This window comes from Poromitra crassiceps (genome assembly GCF_964638095.1).
Source record: "Poromitra crassiceps genome assembly, chromosome: 2".
Lineage (NCBI taxonomy): Eukaryota > Metazoa > Chordata > Actinopteri > Beryciformes > Melamphaidae > Poromitra > Poromitra crassiceps.
In genome coordinates, this window is record NC_139624.1 from 114,720,697 (window position 1) to 114,740,303 (window position 19,607).

The following is a 19,607-nucleotide window of genomic DNA, read 5'->3' on the forward strand; positions in this document are numbered from 1 at the left end:
GCGGGATTTACGAGATTGCGCGATACTGTGTGTACAATGGGGTGGATGTAAAGAGCACAACACACAAACAACACAGTCTGTCGTTGACTTGCTTTTGATTTGGTAATTTTCCCTTGATTGTTGTGCTTCTACCATGGGTAAGTAGGCTGAAATTATGTATTTGTCATACAGTGCCTGTTAGCAGGACTGAACGCTTGCATTTCTTTGTCTACTTGAAAGACTACAGGGGGAGGGGGGAGAAGGAGAAGGAGTCAGTATTGGGTCTGCACATGGTGTTTTATTATGAAAATCGACCGGATTCTCGTGCAGTTGCTGTGTCTGACTTCCGGGCTGAACGATCTGCTCTGTGCAGATTGACACAGCTTCCAGGCGTCATCCGTGAAAAATAGAACTGCCGCATATCTTTAGCGGAGCGGGGCGTCAAGCCGCTTCTGGGCCGCTTCTGATACGCGCCGTTGCGCGCCTGGTGGGATCACACACGTTGACTAAAATGTCCGCGAGCAGCTCCGACGAGCGCGTCGGAACCGCAACACGTACCTGGTGGTGCCGTAATGGTAATACCATATTAAACGACATGCTGACATGTGAGCAAATAGTTGATGCAAAATACACTAATTACATAAAAAGTTTCTTAGTCTCAACAAAACATCCACTCCTGTCCGCCATGTTTTCTGCATATATGACGTCAAGTCGGCAACTCGTGTACCAAAATTCTCACAGAGTTGCCGACTTGATGTTCCGACTTGAGCAATCACGTTTTTCCGAAGACTCCGACAGCACATGAACGCACGATCAGTTGAGATTTATTTGGATCATGAATCAATGCCATTGGTCACCCTTCATGTCTCTGTGTGGGTTTTACCAAATGCAACCAATGGAAAAGCATTAAAACGAGCTTGTGAGTAATTCTCGTAACGCCATTTGCCCTCAATCTGTCAGTCAAACCTCGAAATTCCTCCCCTACCTCAGTCTGTACCCCCCCCCCCCCCCCCACGCAGGACACTAAACCTGGAAAAGACACACGGCAGACGCGCTGTGTATTTCCTATATTGTTTTGTTTAATCCTTGCTTCCTCTGATGTAAATAGATCAATCAAATGTTTTCCAGTCATTCCTAGGCTGCAAACTTGTTTAAAAATGCAAATCGGAGTGGTTTCTGATGAGAATAAAGTAACATTAACGTTACGTTATGTCAGACTGTCGCTGTCCTCATCCCCATCCCAAAGCCTTGGCCATGAGAGGCTGGGGAGCACTGCTGGATGGCTGCACGCGCCCCCGCGGCCTGGCGCTTGCGGCTCATGCATGAGCGCCTACCTGGCCGGGAGAGAGTGCTTCCAAGTTGGACTGATAACATAAACAACATAATTTGAGTTTATCCAGGTAAGATATTAATAATGTAATGACACATTCAGTGGGAAACTAACTATAATTAAAACATGTGCCAACTTTGATGATGTTTGGTTCAGTATTTTAAGAGCAAACAGTTTTTTTAACTTCCTGAAAAGTTAATGTTGTGGAGATTCGAGGTCCTGCTGCGACAGCAACGATATCACATTGGGTTTGGCCCTGGAGGGGACATTTCTTATTTCAGAGATTTTTTGGCAATAATGATCTAATGTGGATGAAGTGCATGCCTTTTTGTTGAAGCAAGAATAATCCACTCCTTCTGCGTCAATGTCATGAGGAAGATGATCAAGATGAGAGGGTGCGTGTTGGTCAATATCCTCAGGTGGATGGAAGAATGAGTCACTGAAGGAGGGAGCACACATGGTGGGCAGATGCTTTGTTTCCTCCTCCCACTTCCAGGGACTCTCGGCTCTCTGTGTGACATGGTCTGACTGCTTAGCTAGTGCAGCTAGAGCTATCTCTGATTAACCTAGTACAACATGGAGGAATTCACTGACTAATGCTGAAAGGCATCTGTAACTTTTTTATTAAATTTTATCTGCGAGTACTGTACAGCCAGACACAACATGGAGGGCATGCAGAATTCACAAGACTGATGTTATGTGTCATTGCCACCCGACAACTGTCTGTAGTGTTTCCCGTGAGATGATCTTTCTTTGTGTTGGGGTGAGTTTCATATCTAACAATGTGTGTGTGTGTGTGTGTCTGTGTGTGTGCGTGTGTGCGTGCATGCGTGCGTGTGTGTCTGTCCATCCGACTGTTTTTCTCTTTGTCTGTCTGTCTGTGTTGTGTGTTTATCGCCAAACAACAGTTTGTGGATCGTTAGCAAATGACTTAAAATAAGAAGTGACAGTTAAAAGTTGTCAGCGCACAGAGAAGCCATTTTGGCCTGTCTTTGTTGTTTTTGCGCCAAAATGGTGGTAGCGCTATTGTCTAAATTAAAGTATACAATTGTCGACTCTTGTCTTCAATACTCCTTGATAGGTAGCTTGATCTAGCTAGACTGCTGGTTGCTAGCCTCAGGCTTTGGCCAGAAAATGGACAGAATTATAAACCGATAGGCTACTGTTGATGTAACGCTATGTCCATTGCGGTGTTTTTGAGATCAGGCTGCGGATGCGCTGCACGCTCACTGTAGTCAGGAGGACATGAGAACATGGCAGTAAAGTATTGCATCCATTTAACCCAGTCCGCCTGGAATCTGCTTACCTACAACTCAAATCAAGGACCACTAAACTGACAAAAATTTGACCATAGACCCCTATTTCATAATATATTTTAGATGTTTTATTACAGAAATGCATGAAACCCATGACCATCTATCGCAGGGGTGGTCAAACTTTTTTGGTTGTGGGCCGCATACATAAAAATATGAGGAGTCGCGGGCCAAACAATATTAAGCTGCAAGCGCGACAGTTTTCAACCTGTTTACACTGAAAGCGGAAACAAATTAGACCAGAAAACCCTTGTGCCATCAAAATTTATTTTTTCTACCTAAATAAATACATTATGATGCATAGTTTACCTCTACACCTATTACAATGGGTATTCCTGTATGTTTTCAAATGTTCTTTTCCTGTGCCAACAGGTTAAGAGAGATAATTTAACACAGGGGTGGCCAAACTACGGCCGGCGGGCCAACTGCGGCCTGCTGCCCGTTTTTAACACATTCACTGCCAACAACGTATGAACACGTTTTCAGAATCCAGCTGTTCCCTGCCAACAACGTGTTTACACGTTTTTGGCATCGATTTTTTTTTTTTGACGGTGGGTTGTGCATCTAAGCCTTTTACATCTCTTATATAATTATTGGAGCCACCGAACGTTTACAACCCATTCCACCGACCCACTAAGTGGCAACAGTGCTCTCCTGGCTAGAGAAAGGAAAGCATTTTTTTAACTTGTCACGCCATTCTCAGCCCAGCCATTCTCCTTTTCGCGCTGATTGCTGGCGATGCGGGATTGCAAATTTACATAATAGATTCAGCCGATCTACTATGATCGGGTGATAGATTACAGGTGGAGGAACACACTTTGAAACACGCAGCATAAATATGACCAGAATCGCAAAAGCTTCTCTCAACCAAAACTCCAAACGAGCGAGTCCATCCCGACTTCCTCAAACAGCGGCCGTGCAGACATGCAGGCACAGGAGAGCAGCAAAGCACTGACTGGTGACAAGCTTGTCCGCCCACGGAGGGAGGAGTTGAAGCAACTCGAGAGGGAGGGAGAGAGAGAGAGAGAGAGAGAGAGAGAGAGAGAGGGAGGGAGAGCGAGAGGGAGGGAGAGAGAGAGAGAGAGCGAGAGGGGGAGGGAGAGAGAGAGAGAGAGAGCCAAAAATGAATGGTTAAAGTGACTGTTCCATCCAATTTCACAAAAAGCCGTTTATCTCTGAATATTCTTTCTCACGCTAAAACCATGCTGTATTCAACTGCTAATGCTTACATAACTACTAACTCTACAAACTAACTCTTTTAGACAGAGAAAGTACACATTCTATTAGTACTTTTGAGATATTGTATGTTCACAAACTCCAAGCTGAAACGAATCCTCGGCTCTTATAAAATGAGCCATAATCCTCAAAAAACGGCTTGGCAGAAGCTACCTACAGCAAAAAAAAACGTCTGGCAGTCAATGTGTTAAGTGGCCCGCCATGAATTTAGCAAAAAACAACAACAAAAAGTGTGCTAAAAACGTTTTTCCATTTTAAAATTTTAAATGGAAAAATGAGAAAACGAAAACATTTTGTTTTTTCCATTTAACACGTTCACTGCCGTGGACGAGTTAACTCGTCAAAAAAAATCCAACGGTTGACTGCCGTGGACGAGTTAACTCGTCAATTTTTTTTTTTTTTTTTTTTTTGACGGTGGGACGTGGATCAAACCCTTTTACATCTCCTATAAAAATATGGGAGCCACCGAACGTGTACAACCCATTCCACCGACCCACTAAGTGGCGACAGTGCTCTCCAGAGTAGAGAAAGCCGAGCCAAAACTGCAGGGAAAAGCGTGAGGAAACCATTCTCATACTGTAGAATGGTTTGGCGAAAACGCTTTCGCGCTGGCGCACAACAGTGGCGCACAACGGTGGCGCACAACGGTGGCGCACAACGGTGGGGGGTTCCAAAAATAGACTGGGTGCAACACACTTTGAAACACGCAGCATAAAGGCCAGAATCGCATGCAGCTTCAGCTTCATCGCTATTATGGAGGAAATTACTGTTCCCGATCCAGACTCGCCCGACGAGCAGCCGCCAGGCAGCAGAAACTCGCTTGTGACACACCCGCTGCAGAGCCACGGAGGGAGGAGGAGAACACACACGGAGGGAGGAGTTTGAAGGAGAGGGGGGTGGGGGTGCTGTTATGGAGGAAATTACTGTTGTTCAGAACTATTGTTTAGATGTCTGATGTCTTACTGATGCCAAAAACAAATGGTTAAAGTGACTGTTCTGCCTGTTCTATCGAATTTCACAAAAATGCAGTTATCTCAGCTTTCATTCTCAGATGCTGAAACCATGCTGTATTCAACTGCTAATGCCTACATAACTACTAACTCTACAAACTAACTCTTTTAGACAGAGAAAGCACACATTCTATTAGTTATTTTGAGATATTTTGTGTTCACAAAGTCCTAGCAGAAAATAATCCTCAGCTCTTGAAAGATGAGCCAGAATCCTCAAAAAAAAACCTTGGCAGAAGCTACCTACAGTAAAAAAAAAACTGTTGGCAGTGAATGTGTTAAAACCATTGAATTATTTTTATTTTTTTTACATTTTTAACTGAATGAATGTTTAAGAATGAATGTTTAATACTAATGTTATGTTAAATCAGGGGTGGGCAATTATTTTTCATGGGGGGCCACATGAGAAACCCAGATTGTTGCCCGGGGCCGAACAAATATTGTCATGGCGTAACCCAGGGATGGGCAACTTTGATGATAGAGAGGGCCACAAAAAAATTCCTCACTACCAGAGGGCCAGATTTCGCTGAGGGCTGGGGGCCGAACGGCGCCGGTAGGCTTGCCGCGGTATTAGGTGTTACCGATGTTACACGCCGATGAGGCATACACCGATTACATAACATGCCCACCGGTAACACCTTCAACTCCACCCGCTCGTGACAGTTTCAGCATGCGCTCAGCTGTGCTGGTGTATATTACAAACGCTCACTCTATCCTGGCTGTCTGAGTGCATATATCTCGTTAGACAGACCAGCAAGTAATGTTAGTTGTACATGTTGTGAACACAATCCCCCCTCATACACATGTAGGTAAGACCCTTATCTAAGCCTGTGTGTATTCTCTTACCAATGCCATCTCTGGAAATGTGGTTTTAACAGAGCTAAATCTCCGCTAGCATTGATGCTAATATATTAGCTAAACCCCTGCCAGCATTGATGGTAATAGTTAGCATTGATGACTTAGCTGTGATAAAAGCACATGCTACTCAGCTATCATCATTGCCTGGCTTACTGCTGCTTGCTGGTCACGTTAATCCCATGGCCAGAAAAAATCCCTAAGGACGTTAGTTTCTTTTCTCCAGGAGATCTGTCCCCAGTGTTTAACGTTATGTGAGGCTGACAGACAGCGCTCACAACAGCGCGCAGCAGCAGGGATGGGAGGGGCTGACTGTCTGGGGGAGAAACATGGGGTAGAAAGGACTGTGCAGAGTACCCTAATTTATAGACCGACAAATAACCGCTCCAAACTATTCTCTGTGGTTAACCTGACATCCCTACCACGTTTGTATTGGTGACTATCTTGACGGGTGTGTCGGACTGAGAGCAGTTAAATTAAAAATCCGGACCGTGAGGACTGCTGAGGAGCTCTGGAGTGTTTTTTTTTTCTTTTTTTCTTTTTTTACGGTGTCACCGGTAACACCGGTGTGGTCACGTGTTTATTACCCGGGGGGAAAATGTCCACACCGTGGCATCCCTAGGCACCGGTGCGAAAAACTTGGGGCATTTGAAGGCAGGGTTAGAGGAATAACTCATTTTAAATTAACAGTTGTGATGTCATTATTCAGTCTTAACCACCAATATTTGATCATTTTCTCACTCTCTCCTATGTCACCAGCTGCTCTCGCTGCAGGGCTTGAAATTAACTTTTTTGACCACCTGCCAATATGGCTGCTAGATTTTAAAGTTACCAGCCAATTAGAATTACCACTAGCCAAAATGTTTTTCTTGAAATAAACCAGAATATGAGTGGGTTAATTTAAGCATAAGTATCAGTAAGTGGCCTGGGATTCTCAAAGCCTGTGTTGATGGTCACACGAACAAAAATGCACTCTTGAAGCTAAATAAATCCAAAACCAATGAGTTAATTATTAAAATTTTGACTTCAATGTAGAACAGTAATTTCTTACACATGAGATTACTTTTAGCCTTTTAGTCATAAAGATTATTGAAAGATATTCCATATACCAGACTCAAATGTTATAACAGAAGTGTATTTTAAGGAGTATTGGCCAGAATGACATGAACATTTGGACACTTATTCAGCGGGTATCTTGCATGTTGCGTTCAGGTGCACTGAAAAAAAAAAAAAAGCAATTCCAGCGTGGGCCACAAAAAAAAGAAGCAATTCCAGTGTGGGCCACACAGTGGGCGCTCGCGGGCCGCCAGTTGGCTTATAGGCAACAGGGCTAAAACAGTTAATTCCAGACTAGTTGATGAAAAAGGGGGAACAACACAAATGATCAGGAGCAAAAAAGAATAAATCCTGCACGGCATTATCTAACTATATACTAGGGCATTCACAGACTAGTCGACTAGTCGACTAGTAAAACCACTAGTCGACACTGTGCTTAGTAGTCGACTAGTCGTTTTAGCAAAAAAAAAAAAAAAAAAAAAAAAAATCTTTTTTTTTTTTTTTTTTTATATCTTTAAGAAAGAACATACATGGACTATCATATCCCATATCCCCCACAAAGAACATCAAAACACAACAAAACAAAACAAGAAAACTGCATAAGATACACAATAATCCAAGAACAAACAAGACTATTGGACAAACAACCAAACAAAAACAATGCATTCAAAGTAAATACATAGATCTTGCCCTGTTGGCAGCTAGGAAATGCATAGCTTTAAATTGGAAAGCATCCAATCCCCCAGCTGTAGTTCACTGGTGGAATGAACTCTCAAGCTACCATACGTTGGATAACATTTACTACAAGAGCAAAGGCAGATTCTTAGACATCCCCAAAATATGGCAACCACATACAGAGTTTGACTTTAAGAACTTTTTACCCCAGTGTCATTAGGCTTATCAGGATAGGAGCTGAATGCATTGTTTTTGTTTGGTTGTTTGTCCAATAGTCTTGTTTGTTCTTGGATTATTGTGTATCTTATGCAGTTTTCTTGTTTTGTTTTGTTGTGTTTTGATGTTCTTTGTGGGGGATATGGGATATGATATTTCATGTATGTCGTGTAAATACCTCATGTTCTTTCTTAACACATTCACTGCCAACAACGTATGAACACGTTTTCAGAATCCAGCTGTTCCCTGCCAACAACGTGTTTACACGTTTTTGGCATCGATTTTTTTTTTTTGACGGTGGGTTGTGCATCTAAGCCTTTTACATCTCTTATATAATTATTGGAGCCACCGAACGTTTACAACCCATTCCACCGACCCACTAAGTGGCAACAGTGCTCTCCTGGCTAGAGAAAGGAAAGCATTTTTTTAACTTGTCAAGCCATTCTCAGCCCAGCCATTCTCCTTTTCGCGCTGATTGCTGGCGATGCGGGATTGCAAATTTACATAATAGATTCAGCCGATCTACTATGATCGGGTGATAGATTACAGGTGGAGGAACACACTTTGAAACACGCAGCATAAATATGACCAGAATCGCAAAAGCTTCTCTCAACCAAAACTCCAAACGAGCGAGTCCATCCCGACTTCCTCAAACAGCGGCCCAGACATGCAGGCACAGGAGAGCAGCAAAGCACTGACTGGTGACAAGCTTGTCCGCCCACGGAGGGCGGAGTTGAAGCAACTCGAGAGGGAGGGAGAGAGAGAGAGAGAGAGAGAGAGAGAGAGAGGGAGGGAGAGAGAGAGAGAGAGCGAGAGGGGGAGGGAGAGAGAGAGAGAGCCAAAAATGAATGGTTAAAGTGACAGTTCCATCCAATTTCACAAAAAGCCGTTTATCTCTGAATATTCTTTTTCACGCTAAAACCATGCTGTATTCAACTGCTAATGCTTACATAACTACTAACTCTACAAACTAACTCTTTTAGACAGAGAAAGTACACATTCTATTAGTACTTTTGAGATATTGTATGTTCACAAACTCCAAGCTGAAACGAATCCTCGGCTCTTATAAAATGAGCCATAATCCTCAAAAAACGGCTTGGCAGAAGCTACCTACAGCAAAAAAAAACGTCTGGCAGTCAATGTGTTAAAGATTAAAAAAAAAAAAAAAAAAAAAAATTAATAAAAAAAAAATTAAAAACGGTTAGTCGACTAGTCGACTACCTTTAGGGACGACTAGTCGACTAGTAAAATTCACTAGTCGTGAATGCCCTACTATATACAAAAACAGCCCAGGCTGATAGCTTACTTGGAAACTATGTCACACATCTGGGGCAATAGCTCTCCATCTTCATGGTGCACTTGCCAGGCCGCTCACATCCCATGCAGCTGGCTTGCTTGATGCGCATTTATTCCGGCCATGTCCAGGAGATTACAGAACACAGCGACTGGCCATCTGCGAGTTGCGCCTTTCACAGAGTAGACGAGCCATCTGGTCCAACACATGATTTGTGAAGTGAATAAAGTTATCTCTCTCTACATAGGTTGCTGCAGGCTATAGGCCCCGCAAATAATTATCCAATAACAGTGCGGTTGCTACCTCATTGCTGCGCAGCAATGGGATAGCAACACCTATTACAGCAGCGCACTTACTGTAAACTTTCCATTCACCACCTGCAGCTATGCGACCGTGCTGGCGTTTGAAGGAATACATTATTATTACTCTCTTACCTTTCATTACACAATGTTAAAACTTCGATAGATAGTAAAAACCACATATTTAGGAACAGTCATGGACATGTCATATCTTTTATTGAAATAGGTAGCCTACATGCATTGGAAATATCAAAACGGTCTCACAGACCACAGTGGCGGTTCTAGTGTTGAACCATTTCAACCCAAAGCTGAGTGAGATAGTTCAGCGGTGGACGTTCAATACCAGGAACAGAAAGTCAGATGAAAGCTAAGCTAAGGAAGCTTGCACAGGATTGCAAATTTGGAGATACTCTGACGGTGACAGATTAGTCTGTGGGATAAATGATGACCGCATACAGTGGCGGCTGCTGTCGGAGGACGGGTTGACGTTTGAATCTGCACTCAGGCATGCACAAGCAATGGAGGCCGCAAATAAAGACATTAAGGAGTTAAACAGCATGAGAGACAATGCTAAATGGAGCCAAGCAACAGGCTCAGTGTGCAAAGTGACTGATACATTACAGTATCAGCAATTTGGAAATGGAAAATGCTACAGGTGTGGTGGAACGAACCACCTGGCCAAGGAATGCAGGTTTGCAGGAGAAAAGTGTCACAACTGTGGAAAAGTGGGGCACATCAAAATAGCCTGTAGATCAATACCTGCTGATAGAGGGAAAATGGAAGGTAATAGAGAGCCGAAAGGGGGGAGCAAAAAACGACAAGAGCAAATCTCATACAAGAAGACAAAGCTGACAGTAGTAGATGAGGTTTTGACTGTTTACAGAATAAATAGAACTGACTATGTATAATGCACATGAAGAGATAGTCATTCCCAGAGAAGAGCCCATCAGGAAATAACTAAATGTAAATGGCAAAAGTGTAACCTATGAGGTAGACACTGGTTGTGGGTTGACCATAATGTCAAGGAGAGCATTCCACAACTTATGGAAGGATGTACAGAAGCGTAGACTAATGAAGTGTAAGATAAACCTGAGGACATACGGTGGTCACAGGGTCAAAGTACTAGGTGCATCAAAACTAACAGTGGAGTACCAAGGTATTTCCAAGGTGTTACCAGTAGTTGTAGTGAAAGGCTCAGGACCTAGTCTAGTTGAGCGGGGTTGGAAATGCTCTAAAAATACCATTAGGCTGGCAAGAAGTACACAAGATAGAGGATAGAGAGGCTACAAGAAGTGCTCTCAAGACATGAAACAGTGTTCAAGGATTCAAAAAACACAGGATAATAAGATGTAAATATCCCTTGTGCAAGCACTTACTAGAGAGTATTTTGATGGTATCTGCAACACTGAAGTGGCTAATGATGGAATTTGACACAGAGGGGCGAGGGTTAAAAGAGTCATTGGAGTCATCAGGTGGTAACCCCCCTTCACCGGCGTTTCGACGACAAAACTAGAGGGCTCGTCGGCAACACCTGGCGTCCCAGGTGTGCCCTCCTCTGCTTTCAACCCTCCCCTCTGTGTCGTCTCCCACAGTTTATCAGCAGCACCGGGCAACAGCTTCCGTGCAAACTCCAACTCCTCCATGACAGTGGTATTGATGCACTGCAAACTTTGGTTTACATCCCGTTGCTGTGCTTCACTCGACTGATTTGACCTTGCCTTCGCAGATGTATGACAGTCAGAAGGGTATAGTCAACGCGAGGCCTCTGTCCCTCCTCCCTCCAACACGGAAGCCTGTGGGCAACAGCCTCCGTGCCCGAGTCAGACTCCTCCATGACACCATTCTCCCTCAAACACCGAAGCTTGTGGCCCGCCGCTGCGATTCCTGTGGTGCTCTCTTGCACTGTGCTCGTGTTGCTCATAGTCGTTTCCGGTCCAAAGTCTATTACCGCAATATCAGCCGATGAGTCCTCCTGATGAGCTTGTAGTCTCTTAACACTTTGGGTGCCACGGCCCTTGGGCAAAAGGTTGCTGTACTGTGCCACATAGGCCGCAATGCATTTTAATATAGCCATATCATTTTTTGTGTTCCTCTTATATGGACAACCAATAGCCTCAATGAAACTTTGAACCCTTCTGTTTCATAAAAAAAAAAAAAGTGTGTTTATAAACTGTTCCATTTTGGAAATACACCCCTCTGAAAAAGAGTGTTTTCGACCGAAAACAGCATGGTGAAATTAGTTTCTGAGATAATCACATCTTTATGTTAGAAAGGCGACAGAATGAATTCTGCTTTGAGTTGAACAAAATGCTATAGCTGAAATGAAAGGTTAGAATGTCTAGTTTACCTGCGGGAAAAAGTATGTCAAAAGAATGTGTTGTTTATTTTCTACAAATATTAGTTTACAGCTTGGTCTAACATCAAAATGTTCACTTTCATGGGGTCATGCTGGATAATGAAGTCCATATTTCCACAAAGAAAGAAGATATCAACTTTATTTTTTATTTTTATGAAACTACACATTGAAAGCTTTCATTTGATGTGTAACATAATAACAATATTCAAAACACAACATGTCCTGCACTGTTTTATCTTCTTCACATGGACCTTCAAAATAGTTGGAAATCAAGACAACTTTATGTAAACATAGGCCAAATAATGAATTCTCCTTTGAGTTGAACAAAATGCTATAGCTGAAATGAAAGGTTAGAATGTCTAGTTTACCTGCGGGAAAAAGTATGTCAAAAGAATGTTTTGTTTATTTTCTACAAATATTAGTATACCACTTGGTCTAACATCAAAATGCTCACTTTCACGGGGTCATGCTGGATATTGAAGTCCATATTTCCACAAAGAAAGAAGATATCAACTTTTTTTCTTTTTCTGGATGAAACTACACATTCTAAGCTTTCATTTTTTGTGTAACATTATAAAAATATTCAAACACAAAATTTCCTGCATTGTTTTATTTTCTTGAAAATAACCTTCACAGGAGTTGGAAATGAACACATGCTGTATATTGGAGGCAAAAAAAGGTCACGAGCGATGACATCATCACTGCTGACATCACTGGACACTTGTACCGATGACATCATCCGAGCCTATGACATTGAGGACAGTTATGACATCAGCATCACTGTTATAGAAAATATTATTGTCTTGTACCGTACTATAAACAATGGGCCGTGGCCTCTCTGGGCGTCCCCCTGTCCGGACAGCCATATTCAGATGACCTGTGTGGAGTTAGCACAAAACATACAGATCTTTTATAACTGCTGCTTTGAGATGTGGGGGCGAGTCTATAGTACTGTAGTACTATAGAATAGGATAGAATAATCTATAAATAACTATCTATATATAATAATATATAATAATAATATAATATATAATAATAATATATATAATAATATATAATAATATATATAATAATAATCTATAAATAACTATAGAATAATAATAGTACTGTTATCTAGTCTCTTTTTGAGTATCACTCACAGTGATTGTTGTATAAAGATACAACAATCACTGTGAGTGATACTCAAAAAAGCAGGGGTAGAGGCAGAGAGGCACATGGTCACATTGGGGGCAGACAAATCTGGTCTCCTTTCGGTGTCCCTTCGCTGCGCAGTGCGCACATTTCCGATTTGCCTTGCTCTTGGTGGGCGGGACTTTCACCGGCTGTGGCACATGACCCGCAAAGTCTACATTCTGCCTCACGGAAGCTGACCGTTGGCGTGTGTGTCTTGGCGTCCTTCCTGGAGGAAGAGGAGGTGGCTCGTCTGCTGGAGGAGGAGGGGGGGGGCAAGCAGATGTCGCCTCCGTCCACGATTTCACCACAGACAGGGTGAATTCTTTGAGGACTTTGCAGCTGGACGTGGGGTTGCATTTCCTGTACAGAGTAAATGCATTGCTCATTGCAATCTGCATGAGGTAGACCACGAACTTGGAGCTCCATTTGGACGTCTTCCTCACAAATGGATAGTAGGATATCTTCTGGTCAAGTCGATCAACCCCACTCATGTACTGGTTGTACTCGACAACACATGCTGGCTTGCTCTGCAGGACCCGTTCACTTTGCCCTTTCTCTTTCACCGCCACAGTCTTCATGACATCCTGGTGGAAGGTGGAGATCATCCTGACGATGCGCTTGTCCCGCCATGCCAGGAACATCACCCCATCGTCATGACGAGCGAGTCGTTCACCTACTCGCAGATCCGACATGGTCACCTGCCGGATGGACGCAGGTTCGCCCCTCTTCACCCGGAGTGTCCCAGCTGAGTGCATCTGGAGGCTGAGGAGACGTCGGCTCACGGTCCCGCTGTTGTAGAAATTATCCATCCAGAGACGGTAGCCATATCCCTCAAGGCCGGCAATGAGGAACTGCACGGTGTCCAGTAGGGTGCTGTGAATTCCACAGTAGGGTTTCATTGCATAGCAATACCCGTTTTCTGAATCACACAGAATATAGCTCTTTATTCCGTACTTTATCGGTTTTGCCGGATTGTACACACGGAAACGTAGCCTCCCCCTCCACAACAGCATCCCTTCATCCACACTAATGTTTTGTGAGGGCTGGTACATTTCCTTGAACTTGGAGAGGAGCAAGTCAAGGATGAGCCGCACTTTGTGGAGCCGGTCGGTGGCATCGACCCTCTCATTGTCACAGAAATGGAGAAAGCGCCATATCAGCTGGAACCTGTTGCGGGACATTGTCTTCCTGAAGTATGGGGTCTCCATCGCCACATCAAGAGACCAGTAGTCCGCAATCTTGGGCTTCTTGACAAGGCCAGTGAGGAAGAGGAGCCCCAGGAATCGCTTCAGCTCTCCCACAGACAGCGGTTGCCAGGCGTTTACCCGGGTGTAGGGCATGTGCAGCTGATCCAGCACGGCGATGCACTGTTTAGCATAGATGTTGGTCTGCTGAACAATGATCTGCAGCAGCTCATCACCGAGGAACAGCTCCAGGAAATCTGCCGGCTTGTCTGACTGTAGTGATGCAGCCGCATTCCTGGGACCTGGCATTGCTGTGAAGGGGAAGACTTTGGGGCTCCAGTCTGGCATAGTATGCCAGCGTGGAGAGTCCTCCTGACGAGGCTTGCCCGCTGAAAAATGAAATAAAAGGTTTTTCTTCAGACAATTGTGATATGTAAAAAAGCTGTCTTTTTTCCAATAATTAGAAGCCTTGTGTTGACAATAATAATAATAATAATAATTGATATTATTATTATTATTATTATAGATGAGCTGGCTGCATACGTGACATGAATTTCCTGTAAAGTATCTATAGATTCTCACCTCTTGAAGACCCTCTCTTCCCAACTGCAGATGCCCGCACGCGCTCAGTCGTCACCACCTCCTCCTCCTCCTCCTCCACCACCTCCTCCTCCTCCTCCTCCTCCCCTGTAGTCAAAGTGAGTTTATAAAATATGATACATTCTTGAGGGAAAAAAGTTTATGTTTTCAATATCAGATGAATAATTGTAATTCTAAAATGGCTTATATCTCACCTTCGTCACTGGACTGCAAGCGGGCACGACGAAAGCTGGCGGGAGCACCTGCCCCTTCATCGTCAGTCCCCTCCTCAGAGCTGTGCTGCAACTCTGAAATTTTATATTTTACATGGTATTAGTAGGCTAATTCAGGATTGTTATTCTTACCAAGCTTTGTGTTGACAAAAATAAATTGATGAATAAGTGTGTGCGTTTATTTTTTTTTTACATTATTACCTCCAATGGTTTGTTTACTTGCTGGCCAGTGATGCCTGTTCCTATATAGATACTGTACTGTAAGTCACATGTTTAGATTGTTCTCATGGTTTCCTTTTGTCCTGACAAATACATGGTGGATGAGTTGAGTTCCCTCCCCCTCCCTCCCCTGATATGTGAAGCGCTTTGTGTGTCTAGAAAGGCGCTATATAAATCCAATCAATTATTATTATTATTATTATAGATGTAGCTGGCTGTATACGTGACATGAATTTCCTGCAAAGTATAGGTTCTCACCTCTTGAAGAAGACGCCATCGCCACATCCCCCTCCTCTGAGCCTCTCTGAGGCGCCAGATCAGTCTCCTCCTCCTCCTCCTCCTCATCAAACTCGTCAGAGTCTGTAGTCAAAGTGAGAGTTTATAAAAATAAGATACATGATATGTGTTTTCAATATCAGATGATTTTTTGAAAATCGATTCATCTCACCATCGCTGGAATCCAGGTGGGCCTGACGAGGTGGTGGATGCCAGTCACCATCCCTCGTGTTGGATTCCACAGGATCCGATGAAGGATCGGATGAGGGGTCCTCGGAGTCAGTCTCCGGAAGATCTCTCTTCCTCACGGCACGGCAGAGGGCCTGCTCCAGCGTAAGCTGGCCAGCTCCGGGCCTAGGCCGTCTGCGCCTGGGCATAGCTAATCTATAGCTACACGCCTACACCTGGCTATAAACTAGCTAACACAGACACACAGACAGAGACAACTACACACACACACACACACACAGACAGACAGACAGACACACCGACACCAACACCAACACCGACACTTATTTTTTTGTTTTTTTTTTTGTTTTTTTTTTTCACAAACACACTACTAACTAAGAGCTAATCTACTGCTAACGCTAACTAACACACGCGATCTCCCACACACACACACACACACACACACACACACTGTGTGTGGTTTGTGTGTCTCAGACACACAAACCACTCACCAAACACGCCAAACACTCAAATCTACTCACCACACAATCTCACAAACTGATCTAAATATAATCTATCGCTAATGACTATGCTAAATACTCGCTAAATACTCGCTATGCTATGGATATGCTCAAGAGGAAATAAACGGACCGAGAGGAAGGGAAGACAAGGAAGGAATGGCCGATTGTCGCGCTCTCAAGAAGAGAAAGGCAGCGCCCTGACGCAGGAAGGGGGGGGGCAGCACTGCATCGCGTCAAGATTGCGCCGATTTACGCATCCGATTCTTGTAGGGATTCATGTTGAATACTTGCCCAAGGTCCTAAACGATCTAAAAATTGAATAAAAGCAATTTCGAAAAAAAGACGCCATACGGCGTCTTTGGCACCCAAGCGAGATTAATAAAAAGACGCCGTACGGCGTCCTTGGCACCCAATGAGTTAACACGTTGACTGCCACTGACGTATTAATACGTCAAAAAAAAAATTGATTTTTTTTTTTTGACGGTGCTACGTGGATCAATGCCCCCCGCGTCTCCTATGGAGATATTGGAAGTATTGAATGTGTATAATCTATTTTACCGACCAGCTAGGTGGCGACGGTCCTCTCCCGACAGAGAGAAAGTCAACCAAAAGCAGCCGCCTCCCTCACTGCTTCCTCCATTCTCAAGGAAATGGCTTGGCGATTTTACAGTCAGAAACGAACGAGCCTCATTCTCATACTGTAGGCGGGGACGCTTTCGCGCTGCTGCGGTGGGGGGTTCCAGAAATGGACTGGGTGGGCAGCATAAAGCCTAGAGTCGCACGGGGCTTCATCGGGGCTCTCAAACCCAAGAGACGAGTGAGACCTATCCACACTCGCTGCCAGGGAGGGAGGCTGCTCAAACTCGCTGCCAGGGAGGGAGGCTGCTCAAACTCGCAGCAGCAGCAGCAGCAGCAGAGCACTCGCTTGTGACAAACGCAGGCTGAAAGCCACTAGACACGCCCACGGAGGGAGGAGTTGAAGGAGAGGGCGTTCGGAACTATATTGTTTGGATGTCTGATCTCTCACTGATGCCAAAAATAAATGGTTAAAGTGACTGTTCTGCCTGTTTGATTGAATTTCACAAAACTGCGATTATCTCAGCTTTCACTCTCAGACGCTAAAACCATGCTGTACTCAACGGCTAATATCTACATAACTACTAACTCTACAAACTAACTCTTTTAGACAGAGAAAGCACACATTCTATTAGTACTTTTGTGAACTTTGTGTTGACAAACTCCAAGCAGAAAAGAATCCTCGGCTCTTGTAAAATGAGCCAGAATCCTCAAAAAAACGGCTTGGCAAAAGCTACCTACAGCAAAAAAAAAACGGCTGGCAGTCAATGTGTTAAAACAGACTGTATCATCTACATCCGGCGAATGCAGCTATATACAGTCTGTACGTTACACCCCCAGAACATGCACAAGGAAGTTGGGAAAAAAACCTTCAGACTGGAAGGAAGTTCTACGGAATCCGACCAATCACGACACGCGAATGCGGCATATTGGATTCTGATTGGACTAATGAGCGGAAGACCCGCCTTTCTGCCGGCATATTGGATTCTGATTGGACTAATGAGCGGAAGACCCGCCTTTCTGCTTCCCATTCCGGTTGGTGCATGATTCTCCCCCACGAAGTACAGACGGTATGGCGGAAGCATTTGAAAATTGCGGAAGCCAACTCGTCTGTTCTAAGAGACTAATGAGCTTGTGATGCTGAAAGGTTTCACTGTCAGGCGACATGTCAATAAACTGTTCAGGAGGCAGGACAAGGATCTCCCTGTGCCAGCTCCCAGTACTACAGAGGAGGTGGAGTTTCTGGAACCCAGTCCACCAGCTGCTGGAGTACTGGAGGACACAACTACTCACCAAACAGAGGACAGTGCGATGCTGGTTGTGACCAGTGTTTGGAATAACGCTGTTTAACACATTCACTGCCAGCCGTTTTTTCAATACTGTAGTTAGCTTCTGCCAAGTTTTTTTTTTGAGGATTCTGGCTCATCTTTCAAGAGCCGAGGATTCTTTTCTGTTAGGATTTTGTGAACACAAAATATCTCAAAAGAACTAATAGAATGTGTGCTTTCTCTGTCTAAAAGAGTTAGTTTGTAGAGTTAGTAGTTATGTAAGCATTAGCAGTTGAATACAGCATGGTTTCAGCGTCTGAAAATTTAAGCTGAGATAAACGGCTTTTTGTGAAATTCGATAGAACAGTCACTTTAACCATTCATTTTTGGCATCAGTAAGACGTCAGACATCTAAACAATAGTTTTGAACAGTAATTTCCTCCATAACAGCAGGAAACCCCCCTCTCCTTCAAACTCCTCCCTCCGTGGGCGTTCTCCTCCACCCTCCTTGGCTCTGCAGCGGGTCTGTCACAAGCGAGTTGCTGCTGCCTGGCTGCTGCCTGGCTGCTCCTCGTCGGGGCGAGTCTGGATGGGGCTCGCTCGTTTCTTGGGGTTTCGGTTGAGAGCTCTGATGAAGCTCTTGCGATTCTGGGCTTATTTATGCTGCGTGTTTCAAAGTGTGCACCCAGTCTATTCTTGGAACCCCCCACCGTTGTGCGCCACCGCTGTGCGTCAGCGCGAAAGCGTTTTCGCCAATCCATTTTACAGTATGAGAACGGTTTCCTCGCGCTTTCCCCTGCAGTTTTGGCTCGGCTCTTTCTACTCTGGAGAGCACTGTCGCCACTCAGTGGGTCGGTAAAATAGATTATACACATTCAATACCTCCAATATTTGTATAGGAGACGTAAAAGGGTTAGATCCACGTCCCACCGTCAAATTATTATTATTTTTTTTAAGACGAGATATCTCGTCAACGGCAGTCAACCGTTGGATTTTTTAAGATGAGATATCTCGTCAACGGCAGTGAACGTGTTGAAAGAACGGCGTTAGGTAACGGCGTTATTTTTTCAGTAATGGGGTAATCTAACTAATTACTGTTTCCGTCGTTACAACGCCGTTATCGTTACTGAACGCTAAATGCGGTGCGTTACTATGAAATGATTGAGTAAACTACCCGTAGCCTACACTAGTGTTGTCAAGTGACTGTGAGGAGACCGGGTGGGTTAACATAACGAGATAAACTATTATGATTGGCTAAGGCAGAGTCATGTGTTTCATGGTAGCCAATCGGAGCCAGTGTTTTCACACACGAGCCAGGACATTAACAACGAGATAAGCGATTATTGGCTAAGGCAGTCATGTGTTTCATGGTAGCCAATCGGAGCCAGTGTTTTCACACACGAGCCAGGACATGTCACACGCGCGACACACACACAGACACACCAAACAGATTCGAGGAAGCAGCAGAAATGGCGAGTCCGGAGCAATCCGATGAAAAGTTGGCATTTTCAAGGTGGAGATATAACGCAAATAGTTACTTTCCCTGGTAACTAGTTAGTTTTATTATAGAGTAATTCAGTTACTAACTCAGTTACTTTTTGGAACAAGTAGTGAGTAACTATAACTAATTACTTTTTTAAAGTAACGTTCCCAACACTGGTTGTGACCCCTGAAGATACTGCACGAGGTGGTACACCAGCCGACGAGTTGCGCAGATCAAAAAGGGACAAATTAAATCCACGCCATTTGAAGGACTACTCAACATGAAGGAGATGCCTTCATGGATTTTTTGTT

The 19,607-nt window shown here is 44.1% G+C and overlaps 1 protein-coding gene across 1 annotated transcript; it reads right to left on the bottom strand.

The window, feature by feature from the left end:
* Window positions 1-208: 208 nt before the first annotated feature.
* Window positions 209-14,916, bottom strand: LOC310771446 (piggyBac transposable element-derived protein 4-like; the record flags this gene model as incomplete). The annotated part of the gene is made up of 3 exons (XM_083631912.1): window positions 14,556-14,916; window positions 13,572-14,362; window positions 209-220 (listed from the first exon to the last, which is right to left on the bottom strand). Exons 2-3 carry the CDS (start codon window positions 14,319-14,321, stop codon window positions 209-211), a joined length of 762 nt encoding a protein of 253 aa, XP_083488038.1. The 5' UTR covers window positions 14,322-14,362; window positions 14,556-14,916.
* Between the last annotated feature and the right edge of the window lie 4,691 nt (window positions 14,917-19,607).